Source organism: Pagrus major, chromosome 1 (assembly GCF_040436345.1).
Source record: "Pagrus major chromosome 1, Pma_NU_1.0".
NCBI lineage: Eukaryota > Metazoa > Chordata > Actinopteri > Spariformes > Sparidae > Pagrus > Pagrus major.
Genome location: NC_133215.1, coordinates 35,261,470 through 35,281,530, shown reverse-complemented (window position 1 = coordinate 35,281,530; position 20,061 = coordinate 35,261,470). Strand labels below are relative to the sequence as shown.

The 20,061-nt window shown below is 41.3% G+C and overlaps 1 protein-coding gene, 1 long non-coding RNA gene and 1 pseudogene across 2 annotated transcripts; all 3 read left to right on the top strand.

The window, feature by feature from the left end:
• The first annotated feature begins 952 nt into the window (after nucleotides 1–952).
• ndufs8a (NADH:ubiquinone oxidoreductase core subunit S8a) lies at nucleotides 953–8,712 on the top strand. Its single transcript, XM_073477412.1, has 8 exons — nucleotides 953–1,036; nucleotides 2,156–2,211; nucleotides 2,612–2,677; nucleotides 3,979–4,068; nucleotides 5,565–5,673; nucleotides 6,926–6,989; nucleotides 7,173–7,301; nucleotides 8,011–8,712. The coding sequence occupies exons 2-8, from the start codon at nucleotides 2,169–2,171 to the stop codon at nucleotides 8,140–8,142; spliced, it is 633 nt and encodes a 210-aa protein (XP_073333513.1). The 5' UTR covers nucleotides 953–1,036; nucleotides 2,156–2,168; the 3' UTR covers nucleotides 8,143–8,712.
• A 3,094-nt stretch (nucleotides 8,713–11,806) lies between these two features.
• On the top strand, nucleotides 11,807–12,213 carry LOC141002882 (histone H2B 1/2-like; annotated as a pseudogene).
• A 3,612-nt stretch (nucleotides 12,214–15,825) lies between these two features.
• LOC141007792 (uncharacterized) lies at nucleotides 15,826–16,518 on the top strand. Its single transcript, XR_012180045.1, has 3 exons — nucleotides 15,826–15,880; nucleotides 15,999–16,067; nucleotides 16,154–16,518. It is a non-coding gene; the product is annotated as an uncharacterized lncRNA (long non-coding RNA).
• Nucleotides 16,519–20,061: the final 3,543 nt, after the last annotated feature.

The window sequence follows — 20,061 nt, the reverse complement described above, 5'->3', positions numbered from 1 at the left end:
GACGCGATGAAGGCTGCGTGGCTACGTAATGCGTGGGTGTGGAAGTAAACAGAGGCTAGAGGTAAACAAACAAAATGGAGAGAAGTCTTCAGGAATTACTTTCAACAGGGCAGGCTGTAAATGTTCTTGCATGTCAGCTAGAATTGGCCATGTTGCATGCTGTCCGGAGACGACTGGGAAACACAGTGATAATGCACGCAGCATACAGCGGAAACAGCTGACCAGTCATGTGAGTTCAATGTTCGCTACGTCAGAGTTTATTCAGCAAATCGGATTCCATCAATCATTACTGACCTCTGATTCGCAAAAGTTAAAAACCATCTCAAGCAAGGTACAAACTTTTTTGCGAATTAGAGGAAGTTTTTTTCGAATTTTGTCGTTTCCCTAAAAACTCTAAAGCGATATACTTCAAAATGAGCATACACATGCTTTATGGAAACACGGCTACAATATCTTTAATTGTAGTAGAACATGGAGTTATTTCCCTCTGAAATCAACTGTGACAACAACTGTGTATTTAAGCAAAGTTACAGCAGAATTACAACCACTAATACTTTCCCTGCTGCTGTCACTGCTCCTACATCTCACCTTTACCACACAGGTAGACACATATGAATTGATAAGAGATAAAATGTCACTGAAATGATAAACCCTCATATACTAGTACAGTTAACTCATAAACCGTACAGGAAGCTCTGTACCCTTTTTCTGACATAGGCTAGTGAAGAGGGACGAAAGGTATATAGATCAACATTATCTTCTTGTATGGACTATTACACTACTACTATATCAGTATTATACTAATATTATATTACTGTAATGCTGCTAAGAACCTCCAATGTCAATCTTATTAATTATGGTTGTAGTTGTATCGGTGGTGTGGGTGGAGTTGCATGGTTCAGGTTGCCGCCTCAAAGACGAGACGTTTTGTCGGACGTCCATGACGTGATCACGTTCTGTAACTTCCTGTACACGCAGGGTCCGTACCGCAAATAGTCCGCTGTTCTGGTTCAGAAGGCCAAATAGCGACATATCGGTGAGTTAAAACTATTTAAATATCTAAAATCAAATTTCTTACAAAGTTCCTTTTACGTCATATCAAGTAGTTAAGTTATTATAATTCATATCTAATTTTGAAAGTGTTAGTGTTACCTTTAAATCCCCTCAAGCGACCATTGTGCAAAAGTCCTTGACAGTAACGTTATGTGCTCTAACCTGGCTACTAATCAGTGCTAGCTCAGTTTAGCAGTAAACCTTTACCTTTCACAGTTTATGCCCAACTACAATTTATTGTGCACGTTACAGGTGTGGCCACATGTGCATTTTGTATGTGCATTGCAAGCTAATGTTGGTTAGCAAGGCAATGTCATGCTGTCGAGGTGGTTAGCGCTAGCGCTAAGTGTTAGACCAGGGTTAGCTTAGGTCAAGAATTCGAATCAGCCGATATATGAAGAGGTCACATCAAAGTTAGTTTGCCGTTTCTCAGTTTATGATTTTGTGACAAAAAGGGAGATGAGATGATCGTTAACAGATTTGACACGGTGATGTTACATCAGTGAGAGCAACAATTCATGTTTATCAGTATTCAGTGAGTGTTATGAAGGTGCGAAGCAGGTTTAACCTCACAGCCTCACGTTGAATAAGCCTTACACTGTTTAAGACTGTACATAGCAATGTTTCATTCAAGGGCACTGTGTAGTTCTGGAGAAGAAATTTAAACTCAGAATTTTGATATTTACAATATTAATGAAGTGATAATACAAACTCAGAAATATGTATTTTTTCCATAAGAGAATAAACAAGCTGTTCTCAGAGGAAAATAAGGTCCCAGAACACTGTTTGAAGAGAGGTGGCAGGGTCCGCCACATATAAACAAAGTAAAACAGTATAAATTGTGTTTGTCCTTTAAGGTCAGTTTGTTTATTCAATTTATTTAGTCATGAAAACAAAGAGAGTTTGTTTATTTAGTTTGTTTAGGCAGAAAAAAATCAGCCAATGAAGATCTTTCTCCTCATTAACATTCCTTCACCAATACTACAGAGTGCTCCTTTAAACATGTAGGGACCAATTACTGTTTCAAATAAACATCTACGATAATGTGTTGATGCAGTCGCTATTTTTACTTTTTCCTCATTGTTATTATCTGTGGTTTCAGCTTTGAAGACAGGATGGCTGCAACATTGCGTTTACTTTACTCTGTGTCGAGGCCAGGTAAGAAATCCCAGCTAGAGGGACAGAAACGTATTCAGCTGCACTTAAAAGAAATGCTCATAATTTGAGTACTCACAGATTAACGCAATATTCCTCTCCAGCCATTAACATTAAAAAAACAGTTAAACTAGATATAATTGAGTCATAGTGACAATTTGACAAATAATCACATATAGTTTGATTCCTTGTCTGTCTAGTTTCTGTGGTATGTGTACATAACAGACATTATTAAACACACATCACCCATCCTTATTACATTTTTATTAAGCACACATTACTAGAGGAGTATCCTTCACTCACATACATTAGCCAATGTAATGTATTACAGCACTTTGCTACAGATGTCTCTGCTGTAGCAAGCTTAGCGATAAACCACATTTTGTTCTGTTTTTACCTTCAGGCACTTTTGTGGCTAGCCAGAACCTAGTGAGGTCCTTCAGTGTGTCCGCACAACGGGAAGGATTCAGTAAGTACCACGACATCACACAAACACAGCAGTTGTGTCTCTGATGTGTGTCCTGTTGAAGAGCTTTTGGACGCCTGCACTGCAAACTAAGATTAGTGGGTTAGCCAGCTCTCTTTGGGGCTAACTAAGGTTTTCCGGTATCACTGAGCTGGATCACTTACTTTTAACCAGAGTAGATCACCATGATAACCTATGCTGTATCACTAAGGGCCAGTGTCCAAGTTGTGTTTCTCTGAGTCAGTATTTTTTTCAATTGTTCGCAATGACGAAAGAGTATCACAAGATCACATAATCATGTGATCTCGCCAGGCTTCAAGCTATGTGCCTGTGGCCACAAAGAGGTGCTGACCAACCGGTGACCGGCACAGGTGTGGTTTAATCGTGTTGAAGAGTGAGTGAAAAACATTGTCATTTGAAAACCACAATGGTGGCCTCTGAAGAGTTGAGTGTAGATGCTGCTAGTATCAGTTACATCACATCTGGAGAGTATTTCTTCACTGAAAGTCAAGCCTTCACAAGCCTAGAACCTTGCAGTCATGTTTAGCACTAACAGTATACATTATCAGCTCTGTTTGTACGCATAATGTCTCACAAACATCAGTGTGGTCAGTTTCCTAAATGATGTGTTTCTATGCATCCTGGTAAACTTGTTTCTGTTGTGGAGAATTTTGAAGTAGTTAATTTTAACAACTTGCTGAATGAAAATAAGTTGTTGAGATGGTATTTGCATGAAGTCGAACCTTTCTCAAATCCCCCACATTGTCCTGCTGGATGACTTTTGAGTCATGAGCTGGGCGGCTGATGCTTCACCCTATAATATAATAATAAACGACATCCTATCTCTTCCGTAATATTTGAACGTGGAGCAGGGTTATTCAAAACTGGGTGGTGGGACACATCTTTTGTGATGGCTTTCTTTGTTTTGGACTGCCTGATTGTCTCCAATCCCTTACAGGTCAGCCCTAACAAGATTGAATACTATTGGCCCGTTGTGCAGATTTTGTTGTCTTTGCCTCTGAAAGTGAATCCAAATTATACATTCTGCAACTGCCCAACAGCAAGTCCTCAAGAGAGTATATCACAGAATTGTCAAACATATTACATATTCAAAAAGCAGCCCGCTTTGGACAAACGTGGAACATAAAAATACACTTTGTGGTTTTGGAATCTTGTTAAATCTTGATATGCACTCATAAATGTGCAGATTTCAAACATATATCATCATATGTTATCCAGTCACAGTAAACACACAGCACTCACTAACCCCAGCTGTCTCACTTGTGTTGTATTTGTGTGTGCAGAGTATGTGAATGCCCAGGAGATCCCTACAGACATGAAGTCCATCACAGACCGAGCTGCCCAGACGCTGCTCTGGACAGAGCTCTTCAGAGGTCAGCCCATCTGCACACACATAAATAACAGTATAACATATAAACAATAAGGGTGTCACAATTTCGATTTTAAATCGAAATCGATCGAAATTTCGTCACAATCTCGAACTTCTATTTAAAAAATAGAATTGTTGATGCTGCCACATGTCACGTCCGGTCGGCTTGCCAAGGGGAAAAAAAACACACGTGTTGAAGTGCTGCGAGTCAACCTCCTCTAACTTAGCTACTAGCTAAGCCAGTAGCTATTAGCTACAGCCAGTCAAACGATAGCATGGTGTTACACCATTCCTGTTCGGCTCCCAGACCGTGGTCGGGAAGCACAGGGTAGATGATTTCAATCCAGGGCCGAAGTTTCTGTTTACCTTCGGGGTGAACCCCCTTTCACGTGTTAAGCTGGTTGGGAAATAACACCAGGGAGCTTTGCTGTATCTTGAGGAGCCGTCGCCTTTATTCAGCCAAACTGCAGCCTATATTGTACACTTTATTGCTGTCGCTGCTACTGCTACTCCTTTCTCCTTCCTCTCCCATTCATTCACTGTGCACGTATGCACGCTCCCTCACTCTCGCTCGCCCACTCACACCTTACGCACCTCGTATATGTCCAACTGTTGGGAAATAGTTAGGACACTGGACACTGAATAGTCTTCTCTGAACAATTAAGTGTTAAGACACTTAATTGTTCAGAGAAGACTATGGACATGGCTGTTTTATTTTTTGTTTGTTTCGTTGTAAACTTGAATGTCATCTTCTGTGAAGAAGACTGCAGTTACAAAAGAGAAACTAGATGGCAGGTTATTTTGTTTAAGTTTCCAGTTGACTGAAGATATATGTTATTGTTACATTATGTTGTTAATAAATGTTTTAAATTTGACAATGTAGTGTGGTACATTGTGAACAAAGGTCAGATATTATATTGCATAAAAGTCTAGTCTAAAAATGGCATAGCAACCTGTGCTTTAAAAAAATTAAATGTAAAAATCGAGAATCGAATCGAACCGTGACCTTAGAATCGAAAATTGAATCGAATCGAGGATTTGGAGAATCGTGACACCCGTAATAAACAACATATTTTACATACAGGACACACTGAAATCATGAAATAATGTTCCCAGCAGTTTATTTCTTATATTAACCTGATTTACACATCAGGAAGAAAGAATAGTATTCAGTCACAAATAGACTAATAAAGTTTTTAAAGTTTTCTTTCAAGCAAACAAGTTTTATAATGAATCAACACGGAGCTGCTGAGTTGTCTTTATTTTTTGTCCTTCCACACTAGGTTTCTTTTAGAACAATTTCAACTTAATCAAAATGTATTTTACAGTCACAAAAAAAAAAACCTTCATGACTTACATTTTCACAGGGGATTTATTATGATGACCAAATGGGTCTCCACCACTGGAGGTGGTTTGGGGACTGTTTTCCGTGGCAAATATTTGTCCATGGGATCTGTGATGTTTCTTATTCACACATGAATGATTGTGTTGTCATGTCAGGTCTGGGCATGACAATGAGCTACCTGTTCAGAGAGCCTGCAACCATCAACTACCCATTTGAGAAAGGCCCATTGTCGCCACGCTTCAGAGGAGAACATGCCCTGCGCAGGTAATGATGACCACACAACGACAACCACTCAGTTGATTGTGGATAGCATTATTAGTCGTGGCTGTTTAGAACAACTTTAGAGCAACACTTTTATTACAGTTGATGTCTGTCAACATGTCTCTTTTTTAGCACAACCTAACAGGTGTGCTTCCCTCGCTGCTTCTCAGTCTTACTCACAGCCTCGGACTGGAGGCAGTGGTATTGCCAAATGGTTAGATCATTTAGCTATGAATTTGTAATTTACAAAGCTAAAGCACAAACACAGCAGTTGTGTCTCTGATGTGTGTCCTGTTGAAGAGCTTTTGGACGCCTGCACTGCAAACTAAGATTAGTGGGTTAGCCAGCTCTCTTTGGGGCTAACTAAGGTTTTCCGGTATCACTGAGCTGGATCACTTACTTTTAACCAGAGTAGATCACCATGATAACCTATGCTGTATCACTAAGGGCCAGTGTCCAAGTTGTGTTTCTCTGAGTCATTTGTAATTTACAAAGCTATTTTTACATCCAAGCGTGCTCAAGAATTTACATTAAAATGCATAATTTCAAAGACCAGTTATGTTTGAACATCACCATGGCAATCAAGATACATCATCAGGCAGACAAACACATTTTGCCACTATTGGCTAGCTCATTTGGATGCAGTGTCACAAACTGGGTCTGTTTTCAAAAATACAAACTGATGTGGGAGACAACCCTGTGCCAGTAAAAGCTCCAAAGCGTGTGGTGAGGGTACTTTCCCCCCCTACTTTATTTGGAAAGGTGGTCCTTGGAAATGTATTAAAAATCAGAAGTTGGCCATGAGTTACAAAAGGTTGAGAACCACTGGTTTAACTCCTGGAGGAACCTCTGGAAAATGTCATGAAAAATCTTCTTCCGACACTGTAAAATGTACTGTAGAGTTGTGCTTCAACTACGATGTTTCAACCTGTTTAACTAGCTTCTGTGGCTCACTTTGTGTCCATGGCAACCACATGAACTACAGAGAGGGAGACAATATAGAATCTGACTTTACTGAATCTGAGGTCACTGAATGATTCACCAGAAAGCAAATATATTTATGAGGAGAACCAGTCTGTGAGCAACATTGGCTTCAAAGTTCAGATTATCTGAGACAATAAACCATTGTGATACTAATTAACAAACCTTCTAAATTCATATTTGAATGAATATATTAAAAATCACTGTATAATATTAAAGTGCCCTGGTGCAGTAAAAGCACTCTAAATCTCTACTCTAAATTATGTTACATCAGGTATCCCTCAGGAGAGGAGCGCTGCATTGCCTGTAAGCTGTGTGAAGCTATCTGCCCTGCTCAGGTACACACACACACACACACACACACACACACACACACACACACACACACACACAGAGCTAGACTTGTCATCATGTCAGCCTTTAACATGAACTAAATTGGCTATCTGTATGTTTACACTGCAAGTTACACACATGCTATGTACAACTGTCTGCCTTTGAATAATCAACATGTTTGTGTCCAGGCCATCACCATCGAAGCAGAGACTCGTGGTGACGGCAGCAGGAGGACGACTCGCTACGACATCGACATGACCAAATGTATCTACTGCGGCTTCTGTCAGGAGGCGTGTCCTGTGGATGCCATTGTAGAGGTGTGTATTATCCTGTGTTACAGCACAGTGGGTGTCTGAAGCTGCACAGTTGCCTGTTCAATGCTTCAGAAAGCTTCCTCCCTGTAGGTAGTAGCCCTTTTTGCACAGTGACTCCGCATTATCTCTGCAGTGAAAGCTCGCCATTTTTCCGCCTTTGTTGTGATTGAGATCCTGACCCACCAAACATCCTGGAAAGTGTCAAAGTTACGTTTTCTGCTCTAAATTACATAATTACATAATCACCATCAGTAAACGAGACGCTGTCTGACTGTCACTCGCGGGGAGGGAGGCTGTTTTCTGGAGGAAAGTTCCCTGAAGTTTCGGTCAGGAGGGCTGACTGTCGCAGGGATTTTTTTCAATACAAGTTGCCAGAGACAGTAACTACAACAACACAATAGTGGAAGGAGACATGGTGAGTTAGTTATTTTGATGAGTGAAGGATCTGTTTAGCTGTCAGACTGTGAACACCATCAGACCGACACACCCCTGACCTGCGCCTCCGGCTTATCCATTCACACAGACGCCGGCTCGCCTCTGCTGCAGCTCTGATACTACCTCCGGAGGCAGTTCAGAGCTGCAGCGAAACTGTGACTGGGAAAATTGTTTTGGTGGTGGTTTACTGTGATTTTTAATGTGATGATCCTCATCATTTCTGTCATATTATTTTATTTCACTCTCCATCCTCTGTCTCTCTTTTTTCTTCCTTCAGGGTCCTAACTTTGAGTTCTCCACTGAAACCCATGAAGAGCTGCTCTACAACAAGGAGAAGCTCCTCAACAATGGGGACAAGTGGGAAGCAGAGATAGCTGCCAACATACAAGCTGATTACCTTTACCGATAGACCCCCCCACCTACACACACCACAAACACAGTGTACAGTTAGCACATACCAACATAACCTCTCTGACACACATACGTCCATAGTGTACATACTGTAAGAATTCAGACGCAGCTGTCATGGATGTGCTTCAGGGTGGATTTGCTGAAAAACTTACCAACACATTTCCTCTGGTGTCAGTCGTCCCCTTCTCATATGATGAATATACTTTGATATGTTCCTGATTTTTACCTTGACATTGTTCAGATTCCTTATTTATTGTAAAAAAAATATATACTACACTGACTGTCAATGTGATAGTGTACATCAGTCCAGCTGGCTCAGCATGGTCCGGTCTGTGTGTTTCTGTGTGCACAGTCCCTCTGGAATAAAAAGGAAGGAGACTGGCTCATGCTGTGACAGTATCAGCTGTACACTGAAAGCAGACTTCATCCTGGCTTGATTTCGATTCTGATGTCCCACACAAGTATACATGGATTATTGTTATTATCATGGGTGTCAGTGCAGAGTTTTATGGTTTTCGTGCGGTTTCCACCCAGACTCAAATAATAAAATTATGGGAAAAACACTAAATGTGTCACGTTCTATGTTGACTTTGGAAAAAGTAGTAAAATTACACTACAGCACAAACTGAGTAGATACAGTCAGTTGATGAAGACTGTGACCCCCATGAATGTGCAGCTTGAATTAATCTGAAAAACTGATTTAAAGATTGCATCAGGTATATCAAGTATTAGCATAAATGGTTTTAAGTGTATACAGTGTATGTGTAGCCTTCTTGCAGTGGGAGAGTATCAGAACTGAAGAAGCCTCTTGGATGAGAGGGAAAAGGTCTTCAAGAAACTGAAACAAATCTAGTTGCCTACGATACAGCACTTAAAATTACCATGACCTGGATGACTGAGAGCCTTCATCAACAATAACACACCTGCTTGCTAGTGTTTGGAATTTAGCATATTTTAAAGGTTCTATATGTGAGATTTTAAACATTAACATAGCAGCAAACAACTATTTGCTACAGTATATAAATATATATTGGAGTAATGGCATCCTGATACAGTTTGTTATCCAAGCTTCTCTATTCTTTGTTTTGGTAGCCAGGCTGACCTTGTGTGCATGTGCTTACAAGATGCTAAAGGGTTTCAGCTTGACTCAGCTGTTTTTTTTTCTTCTCAGCGCACGAGTAACCAGATGTGTACAAAATGTTACTAGTGATAGTTAATTAGCTGTTACCGATACATTTTTCTGCTTTTTTGCTGGATGTCAAAGCCCCTTTAAGGTAACTTGATCTAATGTGTCCTTATTCTCATGTTTGACAAACGCTTATCAAACATTCTTATTAAAGTATTAGGAGATTCATGTGGAGAACTTCTCATCAGCTAGTACAAAATACATTACTAATTCTAAAAATTCTGAAAATTAATATCTTGTATAACACCGCCCTCTGTGAACTGGAAGACACAAATATCACAATCTCTGAAAAACAAAGATCATATTTCCATTAAAGGAAAGAAGATAATCTCATATTGTTACTGGCTAAAACCTGCTTCTTACACCGAACACTCAGAAAAAGATGAACAGTGAAGAGTAAACCAGACTTTTATTGAGATTATAGAAATAGTGAAAGTATAACAATATTGTTTGAGGTAAATGTATTTGTTTAAGGCCTATAGCCTTCAGAGCTTAATTCATTAAAGCAGCCTTTTATTAACTAATTTACTCAGTTTAAGAAATCATCAGAACCAACAACCACAACAAAGGAACAAATTAACTTGATTAGATCTTTTTTTAATTTTTTTTTTATTCGTTATGCAATTTATGATATCTGTAGACAGTTGGGGCTCTGCTTTAAAAAAACAAAAGAACATTTAACCTTTAATCATCACATTACCTTCAAACTGGGTTGGCTCATATATGAGCTGACTGTTGATACTGAAATTACACATATGCTGAATATCTTATCCATACTGCTGCCTGTCAGACTGTTGTGTCTGAAAAAGTTGGTATTATATACCCTCCTGCAAAAAAGTGGGGGTTTGCTTAGAAATGTCAATTCTTTGAAGAAAAGCTCAGTTTTAATGAAATTGAATAACATTAAATGGATCAACAGTAAAGTACAGACTTTAATAATGTGGTAAATGACTATTTTAGCTGGTTTCATATGGAATATCTATGCAAGTGTATTATAGAGGACCATTTTCAGCAACCGTGACTCCTGTGGTCCATTGGCACTGTGTTTGTAATCCAAATTTGTCTGAAAACGGTGGTGCTGACAACAGAAGCAATACATTTGGCCTTCCTCAGGCTAGTTGAGTGACTGAAGCATTAGTCTCAAAGTGGCCAAAATAAAAAATAACCTTCCCCTGAAGCACAAACCGGCTCTAACCAGAACAGAAAGAGAATTAAAAATTATTATTTCTAACCTTGTCAATGTCTTGACCATATTTTCTATTCATTGTACAACTCATTTAATGAATTACAGTGTGAGTTGTCATGGTAGTCATGGCATTTTGGGGCAATCTGTTGCCACTTTTCTGTTTATCAACTCCAATTAATTATACTGGAATCCTCCAAGGAGAGAAGTGAAGGAAACAAGGAAATGTGAAAGCCCTGAATTAATAAATTAACTGAAAAATACTAGTCACTGTTTCGGGATTTGGTACAATGTAAATGGTCTCCAATAAGCCTAGTAAGGGACATTTCATTGCATGTTCTCACATCACCACAGACTTTGGTTCAGTGGCATCAGGAGATAAAAGAAGCTTCTTATTTCTTCTCTGTGAGAATCAGTTCAGAGACGTTTCTGATGTAAACTGCAGCTTCAGTCACTAATGAAAGATACAGAGGGCCTGTAGTGGTTGAAGCTGTAGTGAAAATGTCCTGACTCTTATTAGAATGAGAAATGATCATGGTTTGTTTATTGAGGATCATATTGAGTCTTCGCCACCCTTTTCCTTTACTTGTTTGTTCACTTGGTGGTGCTAATGCACCACAGAGTTAATTATAAATGGTCATGGAAGAAGAACAACCCTGCATCTGTCTTCTGTTACGTGCTCAGAACACTGGAAGAGAGACATCCAGAGAAGATGAATGGATGAATGAGTGGAGGAAAAGCACTCTGGCTTCTCTCCTACTGTTGAACTGCACACAGCTCGTTTAGAGCCCTCCTCTGAGTCAGTAGGTGGTCTTTACTCGGTTTGTTATGATGTCAGAGAAAGACCTCTGTTACATGAACAGGGGCAGCTCTGCAGTGCTTACAACAAAATAACTTTGCTGTAAGCACTGCAGAGCTGCCCCTGTTCATGTAATACTTACGTGGAACAATTATTATTAATGAGTGTGAATGTAGAGGATGAACGTATGATGCTGCAGTGTGTGTGTTTGGCTGAGGACTCAATTAGAGCCACTTCAGTCTCCACTTTGATTTGACGTCAGTTGTTGGTCAAAGATGTAACCTCGTCTTGTCTCAGTGCCTTCCTCTATGCACAATTTGTTTCAAGACTGCAGGAAGGCAGGTCGCCATGGAAACACTAGAGCAAGCTCACCTCCAACCCCTAGAGCAGCTGACCAATCACAGGAAGGTGACTACACAGTTGTGTTTGCATGGAGCTGGTGTAAAAACGGTCATTCCCTTTAAATCTACTGGTCGCTATACAGAAGAATTAGGATGACTGAACCAGCTAAATCTGCTCCCAAAAAGGGCTCCAGGAAAGCTGTGGAGAAGACTGCTGGGAAGAGAGGAAAGAAGACGTGGAAGACCAGGGAGGAGAGCTACGCTATCTATGTTTACAAGGTGTTGAAGCAGGTCCACCCTGACACCAGTATCTCCTCCAAGGCCATGAGCATCATGAACGATATCTTTGAGCGCATCGCTGCTGAGGCGTCTCATCTGGCTCACTACAACAAGCGCTGCACCATCACCTCCAGTGTCTGCTGCTGCCTGGAGAGCTGGCCAAGCATGCCGCTTCTGAGGGCACCAAGCCTGTGACCGAGTATACCAGCTCCAAGTGGTCAGGTCGGCTGCTCAGTACACCTCAACCCGCCGGCTCTTTTAAGGGCCACCACTCGGTCTGAAGAGCAGATCTTTCATATCACATGACTCTGTCTGAAAATGTCATGTTAGCAATACCAGTGTTTGCTAGGTTAGTCTCTACTGATTTCACACTTGCACACACTCAAATACTGGTATGATTTTAGTCCTAACTTCCCTACGGCCCTGAATAGTGATTCATGGGGTCTGTTCATAATGCTTAAAAGAAATAATATATAAATAATTAACCTTCCTGTTCATAAGGGCTTTTCACACTGCACTCAGCCGGGCCAATGAAGCTGTAAGTCCCAGGCTGAGAAAGCTTTCTCGCCGGCACATTCCGAGGTAGGTTTTTTAAATAATACTTTATTGATTTAACACACAAAAAGAAATCAAAATACTAAATATTCTCTAACATTTTACTTCTTGACAGGCTTTCACTTGATGCTCTGTGTTGTTACAGATGAGGCATCTTATTGCCTGACCAGGGTAAAAACTGTGGCTGCTTTATGGAGCGAAGGAGATTGAATTTGGTAGATTCCACTGTAAATTATGTTCATCTCTCTTCAGCTCCACTTTGTACTTTCTGATCCCATACCAGATTCTGAAACTAGTCTACTGGCGTATACGGCTTCTCAAGGATGTTACAGTAGCCGTTCGGGTATAGTTCCACATCATGATCAGGTACCCGGCCTGTCCAAATCTCACTACAATTTTAATAATGTCAATGGAAATATACGAGTCAACTTAACAGAGTTTCCACTTGGCCACATCTGCTTTGGAAGTGTAGTTCTCCAGGAATCATCAAAGTGCAGATTCATGGAAAAAAACACAGTTCAAACTCACACCTGCAAGGTAAAGGCAATGAATGAGTAGATGTCTTTAGCAATAATCCAGTTGGATTATTATATTCGCATGAGGGAGGTTGTCCATCTGCCGTGTACTTTAGCCATGCCCAATTCTGGGAAAAGTGCGATCAAAAGGACTCCATGTCCCCAGCTGGTAACACTTGATGCCTTAGAAGGATGTAGCTTTAGTTGGCTTGTATGCTTCAGATGATTTTTACTGATTCGCTACCTTGGGTGCGTCTGGCATGATGTCTTCTTTTGGCATTTTTGAAAAAAAAATAACTTTTTCAAAGTGGGTTAACCCAGACATTAAAATTAAAGCTGCTGTGATATGTTTTTGTATAAAACTAAGTGTTAAATAGCTCTGTATTCCAACAATCACTGTTAGTGAGTGTTTGGTCAGTAGACATGAGACAGACATGTCTCTCCTCCTCCTGCTCATTCAGTAAAAGAGAAAAGACATTTTCTGGTATCCCTGCCCACTTTATCCAATCAGGACAGAGAACTCCATAAAGAGGCGGTTCTGTCAGAGCAGGTTCCACCTGTTTGTTGCTGTGTATGGCCATTACTGCTCCACGTACATGTGGCGACGTAGAGAGGAGGGAGGGAACTTTGCTAACTGCAAAACAGAGAAGAAGTTAACTAAAATGAAGACAATGCTTACAGCTGCTTTAACATTACCAAAAATATATGTTTAGTTTTACTACTAACTAAAATCCACCAACATTCGGATGTTCAAGGTAGGTAACACGAACACAATGGCTAACGGAAAACAGCCATTATATGTCTGAAAAAGAATTAAAGTAATCAAAGTGGTCACAAGTGAAAATGGCGTTGTTCCTGAGCTTGTGGTTTGAAACATGTTTAAGACAAAATCGATGGCATGCTGAAAATTTTCCACAGGTGTCAGTGAAGCTCACCGCGGCTAGGACGAAGGCCATCTTAGAATTGCTGGGCAAGGACAATAATGCATCCTTTGGGGCAGCAAGGATCACTTAACGATGTTATGGACTGTCATGAGATACAGGCCCACCAATCTCCCTCCCTCTTGATGACAAGTAGACAACCAGAACCACACGTCAATGACACTGACCAGTACCCCTTTTCCACTGTTCAAAAATCCCATTTAAACCCGCTGAGATCGGGCTTTTGTGTGCAATGGGAATGTGCATTGGAACTCTGCATTTACACCCGGGTCAGTTGACTCTGCAGTAGACCCAGGTTTTATCACCCCGGCTCGGCTTTGATCTAAACTTAAATTCCGCTGTGCAAAGTGATGATGCGTTATCACTATCTGGTGGTGGCGAGTAAATAAAGAAGGAATTTGGGATGCATCTATCCAAGGACGTTTTATCACTGGACACAGTGTTGGAGGTGGAGCCCCATTCATTCCTATGAAGGCTGCTCAGTGGTGTTTTGAAGCCTAAAAAGCTCGACTTCCCAGCTGTGAAAATACCTGGATCGCCGACCGAGCCAGCTAACTTCCAGTTTAGCTCCCGGCTAACTTGAATGGGGAAAAAATGATGTAATTGTGCGGCTCTTCTAGACTTTCCAAATGTTATTGGACCGAATGGCTCATATTCTGACAGTGAAACGAGTCATTTTGCAGAGGTTGAGACGCTCAAAATAATGTATCCACCGTTTTACAGACGCTTCTTTCACAATGGGTCTGTTGCTGTTTTCTCTTCTGTTTACTGTTTCCGGCGCATTCGTGAGGTGAAACGTGATGTCAGTGTAACCCTTTAAAGGTGAAGAACAGTAATGGACTACTGGATGTATTAATTTCTAATGGCCAGTGGGGTCAGAAGTTCTATGTTCGACTACGGAGCCCAGGATTAACCAAACAATACACCAGGGGTCCGTTCCATAAAGCAAGCTCAGAAAAGCGGCGCTTAATGTGAAAAACCTGACTTGAATAAGCCTAACAAATGAGATGAGGCTAAAGCGGTTCCATAAAGGCCAAGCCACGTCTACGCAATCAGACTAATTCAAGACAGGCTCAGCAAGCCAGACTAATTGCGTGTGCACGCCATTCATAAGCAGCCCATAAGGTCGAACACAGATCAACCGGATTCACAATGGCGAAATGTCATAAAGATCGAGCGGCAATATTCACTGCCTCGGAGCAGTCACTGATAATGGAGGCTTATGAGGAATTTAAACCTCTAATAACTAAGAAAGGTAATACAGCAGCAATAAATAAAGCCAGAGAGAAAGGCTGGCAGGAAATTGCTGATCGATTAAATGCGTAAGTAAATTCACATTAAATAAATACCAAATAAATACGATTCTGATTAAAAGCTTGACCATAATTATGAGAACGTATTGTTTAAAGATCTTGCCCGAGTAGAGGCTATATAACAAAACCTACAGGCTGTAAATGTAACATTAAACCTTTTTTACTTTTAAACAGCGCCAATCTGAGTGGGGAGAAGCGGACGTGGCAGCAAATTAAAATAAAATATAAAAACATTGTTCAGAGTGGTAAGTAGGCCTATGTCCATAAGCTATATTCAGACTTGGATATCATCTATTCTGTTGTGTTTTTTTTTTTTTTTTTTCACAGCAGCAAAAAAAAAAAACGACATAACCGGCACGGGGGGAGGGCCACCACCTGCACAATTTACGCCAGCGGAGGAGCTGGCTCTGCAATTGAATAAAGGGTGTCCGGTTATTGAGGGGATTGAAGGGGGGACATCCTCTCAAACTATGCCCCCCAGTACAAGGGCTGACTACATAAAAGGTAAAGATTCTTACAATTTAAAAATTTGGTAGATACAAAAACCCTTCTAACAGCTTTTCCCCCATAGTGGTGGGAGACACCGTGCGCCTGTTGGAGCCCCCGGGAATCAGTGTGGATCCTGTAAGTATCCTATGTTTCTACTCATTGTATTTCATTTTGAATATGACAGTTTGATCTGAAATGAGCTTTAGTTTTTGTTAAGGTCGTTGTAAAGTGATTTAACAGTTGACGCTTTTAGGGTGAAGGCACATCAGCACTCAGGGAGGAGGATGAAGAGACTGTGTCCGTCTGTTCAAGGAGGCCAGAGGTAATAATTGCACATCAAATACCATTCGTGTGCAGTTGGGTGCTCCGGTATTAATCATGAATTTGACTCTCCACCTCAACAATTAGACGCAGTACAGTGAGACTCTTCCCTCTCAGCCTGGGACTACAGCTGACAGAGTGAGTGTAAAATGAGAAGAGCACAATGTCGAGCACAATGCCAAGAACATTCAAAAGTGACTTAAACTTCCCACAGGAAAATGTCAAAGCTGTCTACAAACGCTTCTTAAACAAGAAGATTGAAGCACTTGATGTAGAAATGGAGTATAAAAGGCTGAAAATTAGAAAGCTGAAGCTGGAAATGCAACAATTGGAGAAAGATGTAAGGGCATAATATAATCACATGACACTGTCGCATTTTGAATTGTGTTTAATTGTGTGTCACGCTCTCTCAACAGGCAAATTGCGACTGAAATAAAACACTGAAATAATGACTTGTGTAAGTGTGTGGTGTGGGGGGGTGGGGCGTGCAACAAAAACAACATGAGGACTTAACTAAAAAAATTGTTTGCATAGGAGTCTCTGACTGCTCTACCCGTGTCGTCATCGTGAATTTGTTCGAGTGCCAGCAGGTCCTCCTCCACAGCCATTCTTGGGGGCCTCTCTCGTCACAGGCAGGCGATGTTGTGAAGCACCACACATGCGACTATGATGTCACACGCCCTGTGTGGTGTCACCCGAAGGTGCTTCAGGCACTGAAATCTTGCCTTTATCAGGCCAAATGCCATCTCAATCCGGGCCCTGGTGCGACTGTGTGCCACATTGAACTCTCGCTCTGCGTCTGTCTGGGGGTCCTGATAGGGCGTGAGGAGATGGGGCAGGCAGGGGTAGCCCTTGTCTCCCAACAACACTCCGGAATATAGGCCTGGACAAAATTAAGAGCCAAATTGACGAGGGTCTGTTTAGGATTTAACATCAGGCTGTATTTTATAGTAGGCCTACAAGCTTACCTTGTGAAAGCTGCTGAGAAATTGAAGAGGCCCGAAATATCCGTGAGTCGTGCACAGAGCCGGGCCACTTGGCTTCCAAATTGGTTATTACGCACTCTGCATCACAGATCATCTGGGGAAAAAAGAATATACCATTGGAGACGTAAACGTCTTAACGGAAGGATGAGGGCAGCTTGAAACAACCGATAATTAAACTGAAACATTTCACTCTTGAGCCACAATTTTAATCATAAATGTACGATTAATTGCTGGGATAGCACTCTTGCAACCATGATATTTGGCGCAATTCATTTCGTAGTAGGCAGTGGGACTTACCTGCACATTAATGCTGTGCTGTGATTTTCGATTGACAAAATTGGCCTCATGCGGACCGGACGGACACTTGATGCGCACGTGAGTGCAGTCCAAGGCTCCGATGACGTTTGGAAAAGCTAGAAAAGTAAAATGACACAGGTTTGTCCCAGGATTGTCGCCTAACATGAAAAGTTAAAATATTTAATTTTATAATTAATGCTTGAACTTACCTGCGACTCCATAAAATGCCTCTTTAGTGGCACGAATTCCCCTGTGGCCGGGAAAAGTTATAAATATATTCAACAAGCTCTTTAAAGCCACGTAGACCATGCGCACAGCACGGCACACTGTGGCTTTGCCAATATTTTCTGCATCCCCGACTGTGTACAAAAATGTGCCACTGGCGAAAAAACGAAGCGCCACGCACACAGTCTGTGGGACTGTAAGCGCACGATTACGCCGTGTGGTGTGCGCAAGGAGAGGGCCGATCAGTTGGCAAAGATAACGGATACCCTCTCTGGAGAACCTATATCTTTCATTTAAATGGTGGTCCGGAAGAGCCAACGGATCAGCCCGATCTCTAAAGATGCGCTCCCGTCGCAGTGCCCTGCGTATTAGAGCAGCGCCCTCGTCCACAACCTCTTCTATTAGGGGACATGCCATGACTGCCAGACAAATGGCGTGGATTGGGGTAGTTTATATAGGCTGGAACTTAATTAGTTACAAAAAAAGGGGAACACCCCCTAGAACTGTCTTAGTTTACTTTTTCAGGCATTTTTCTAATTGTAATATTTAATATTTTAAATGTAACCAACACACAGCCTTTAAAAGAGCGTTTCATGATGTATTTTATTTAATATTTTATTGATGGTGATTAATGGAGTCATAAAATATAGTTAATCATGTATTTTCTTTCAGATAAGTGTCATGGTTAAGCGGCAACTCAGGCTAAGCCTGACATTTAGCCTGGTCCGGACCAGGCTAGTTTGCCAGCATAAGTTGCCATGGTAATTTAGTTTGAACTATGCTGAGCTCGCTTTATGGAACCGAATCCACAGGAAAATAAGCCAGGCTTACCAAATAAGCCTGGCTTATTTGGTAAGCCTGCTTTATGGAACGGACCCCAGGAATGACTCAGACACAGTAATACTTTCTTTGGGAAACAACAACTCTTCCCCTTTAATACAGGATGGGAAGGATAAGTCAAACACATGAAAATGTACACTATAACACAATTCTTACCCGGGTAAATAGAAAAATAAAAAATGGAAAAGAAACTCACAGCTGTGACTTAAAAGTTCAAGTTTCCCCCTTGTTTTCAGTCACTTCCAATCGGTTTCAGTCTTAGTGCTGTTCAGTCCACTGAGGAAGTGGAAAGAGTTTGTCCTACCGCACAGTTGGTGTGGTGTGTGTGTAATGAAGTGCCAAAATCCAGGCTCTCAATCCTCTGCAGGCGCCGTATCTCTAGTTCCCCTCTGGGCTGTAGTTCGCCATCAGCGTCTCGATCCAAGCTCCAACATCCAGGTAGGTCAAAGATTCAAAGAGGTCCAACAAAAAACCTGACCGATGCGTTTTCTTCATGAGGGAGACGTCAGGTCTCTCCAGCTGCACTCTCACACGTCCAGGGCTCCACAGGGATTCTCTCAGTGAGTTTTTAATCAGCTTTATCAACTTTTATTTAATCTTCTTGATGAGGTAGGTATCGTGCTTGACACGTGAGTTGCTCTTTTTCTCCTCCCAGCAGCTCAAGAGGAAGTGACCTCTCACCCCGAGCAGATCAACAAACCAGGCTTCTTCCTGATTGGCTAACAGCTCGTTTCCCACCCATCTCTTTCAAAATAAACTTATTATTTATTTCTTTCACTGTTCAGTGACTTTTTAGCCAAGTATCTGTTTTTTAATCTTTAACATTAATATATTTCATGAATTGATTTTTTTTTATATGAATTTATCTCTTTTTTTACTGCAGATATCTTGGGTTTTAACATGCATTTTACTGTTTTTTTTTTTTTAATAGAGTCTTTTAACCTTGGTTATATCAGTAATGTACAACATAATGCTTCAGATAAAAATCACAGACAAGCTGCCTTGCCTGCGGGAAGTAGGAATGGGATCAATAGGTGATTTTCAGCGGATTGACCCGCGTTTAAAACACCCCTGTAGACCCGCTAATGTTGGTGGAAAAGCGCCATAACTGTATGTTCAGTGGTTGACTGTTGATGGCATTGTGTTTTTCTCAGTTGCTTTATAAAACAAACAGCCAGCAACGGAGCTGTTGCAGCGGATTGTGAGCTGTAACTTCCCCGCTGGTAAACACACTGCCTGGCTTTCGCAGCTGCAGTGTCTTTGGACTTGTTAGGTGAAGCAGACTGGCCAGGTGGTGGTGGTGGTGGTGCCGCCAATCAAAAAATGGAGTAGGGCGGATTTTATGAGAACAAGTCTGTTCGTGAGCAGTATGACTGCTACCTCTGCTGTTCAAACAGAACAATACAATGCAGCATTTTTTGATCACAATGTCAATGTTTTATCTTCTCTCTCCGAATCCTTGGTGGGCGGGACTAAGACGCAAGGAAAGGAAGCAAGTGAGGGAAACGTGGAAACAATTTAAGTGAAATGAGAAGTACCCACAATCTGTGACCGTCAGTTGATATCAGCTGTTCACATTAGCCGGGCACATCTATCCAATAGCGCAGCGACACATCTTCACTGTTAGCCTATCATCTTGCTGCTGTC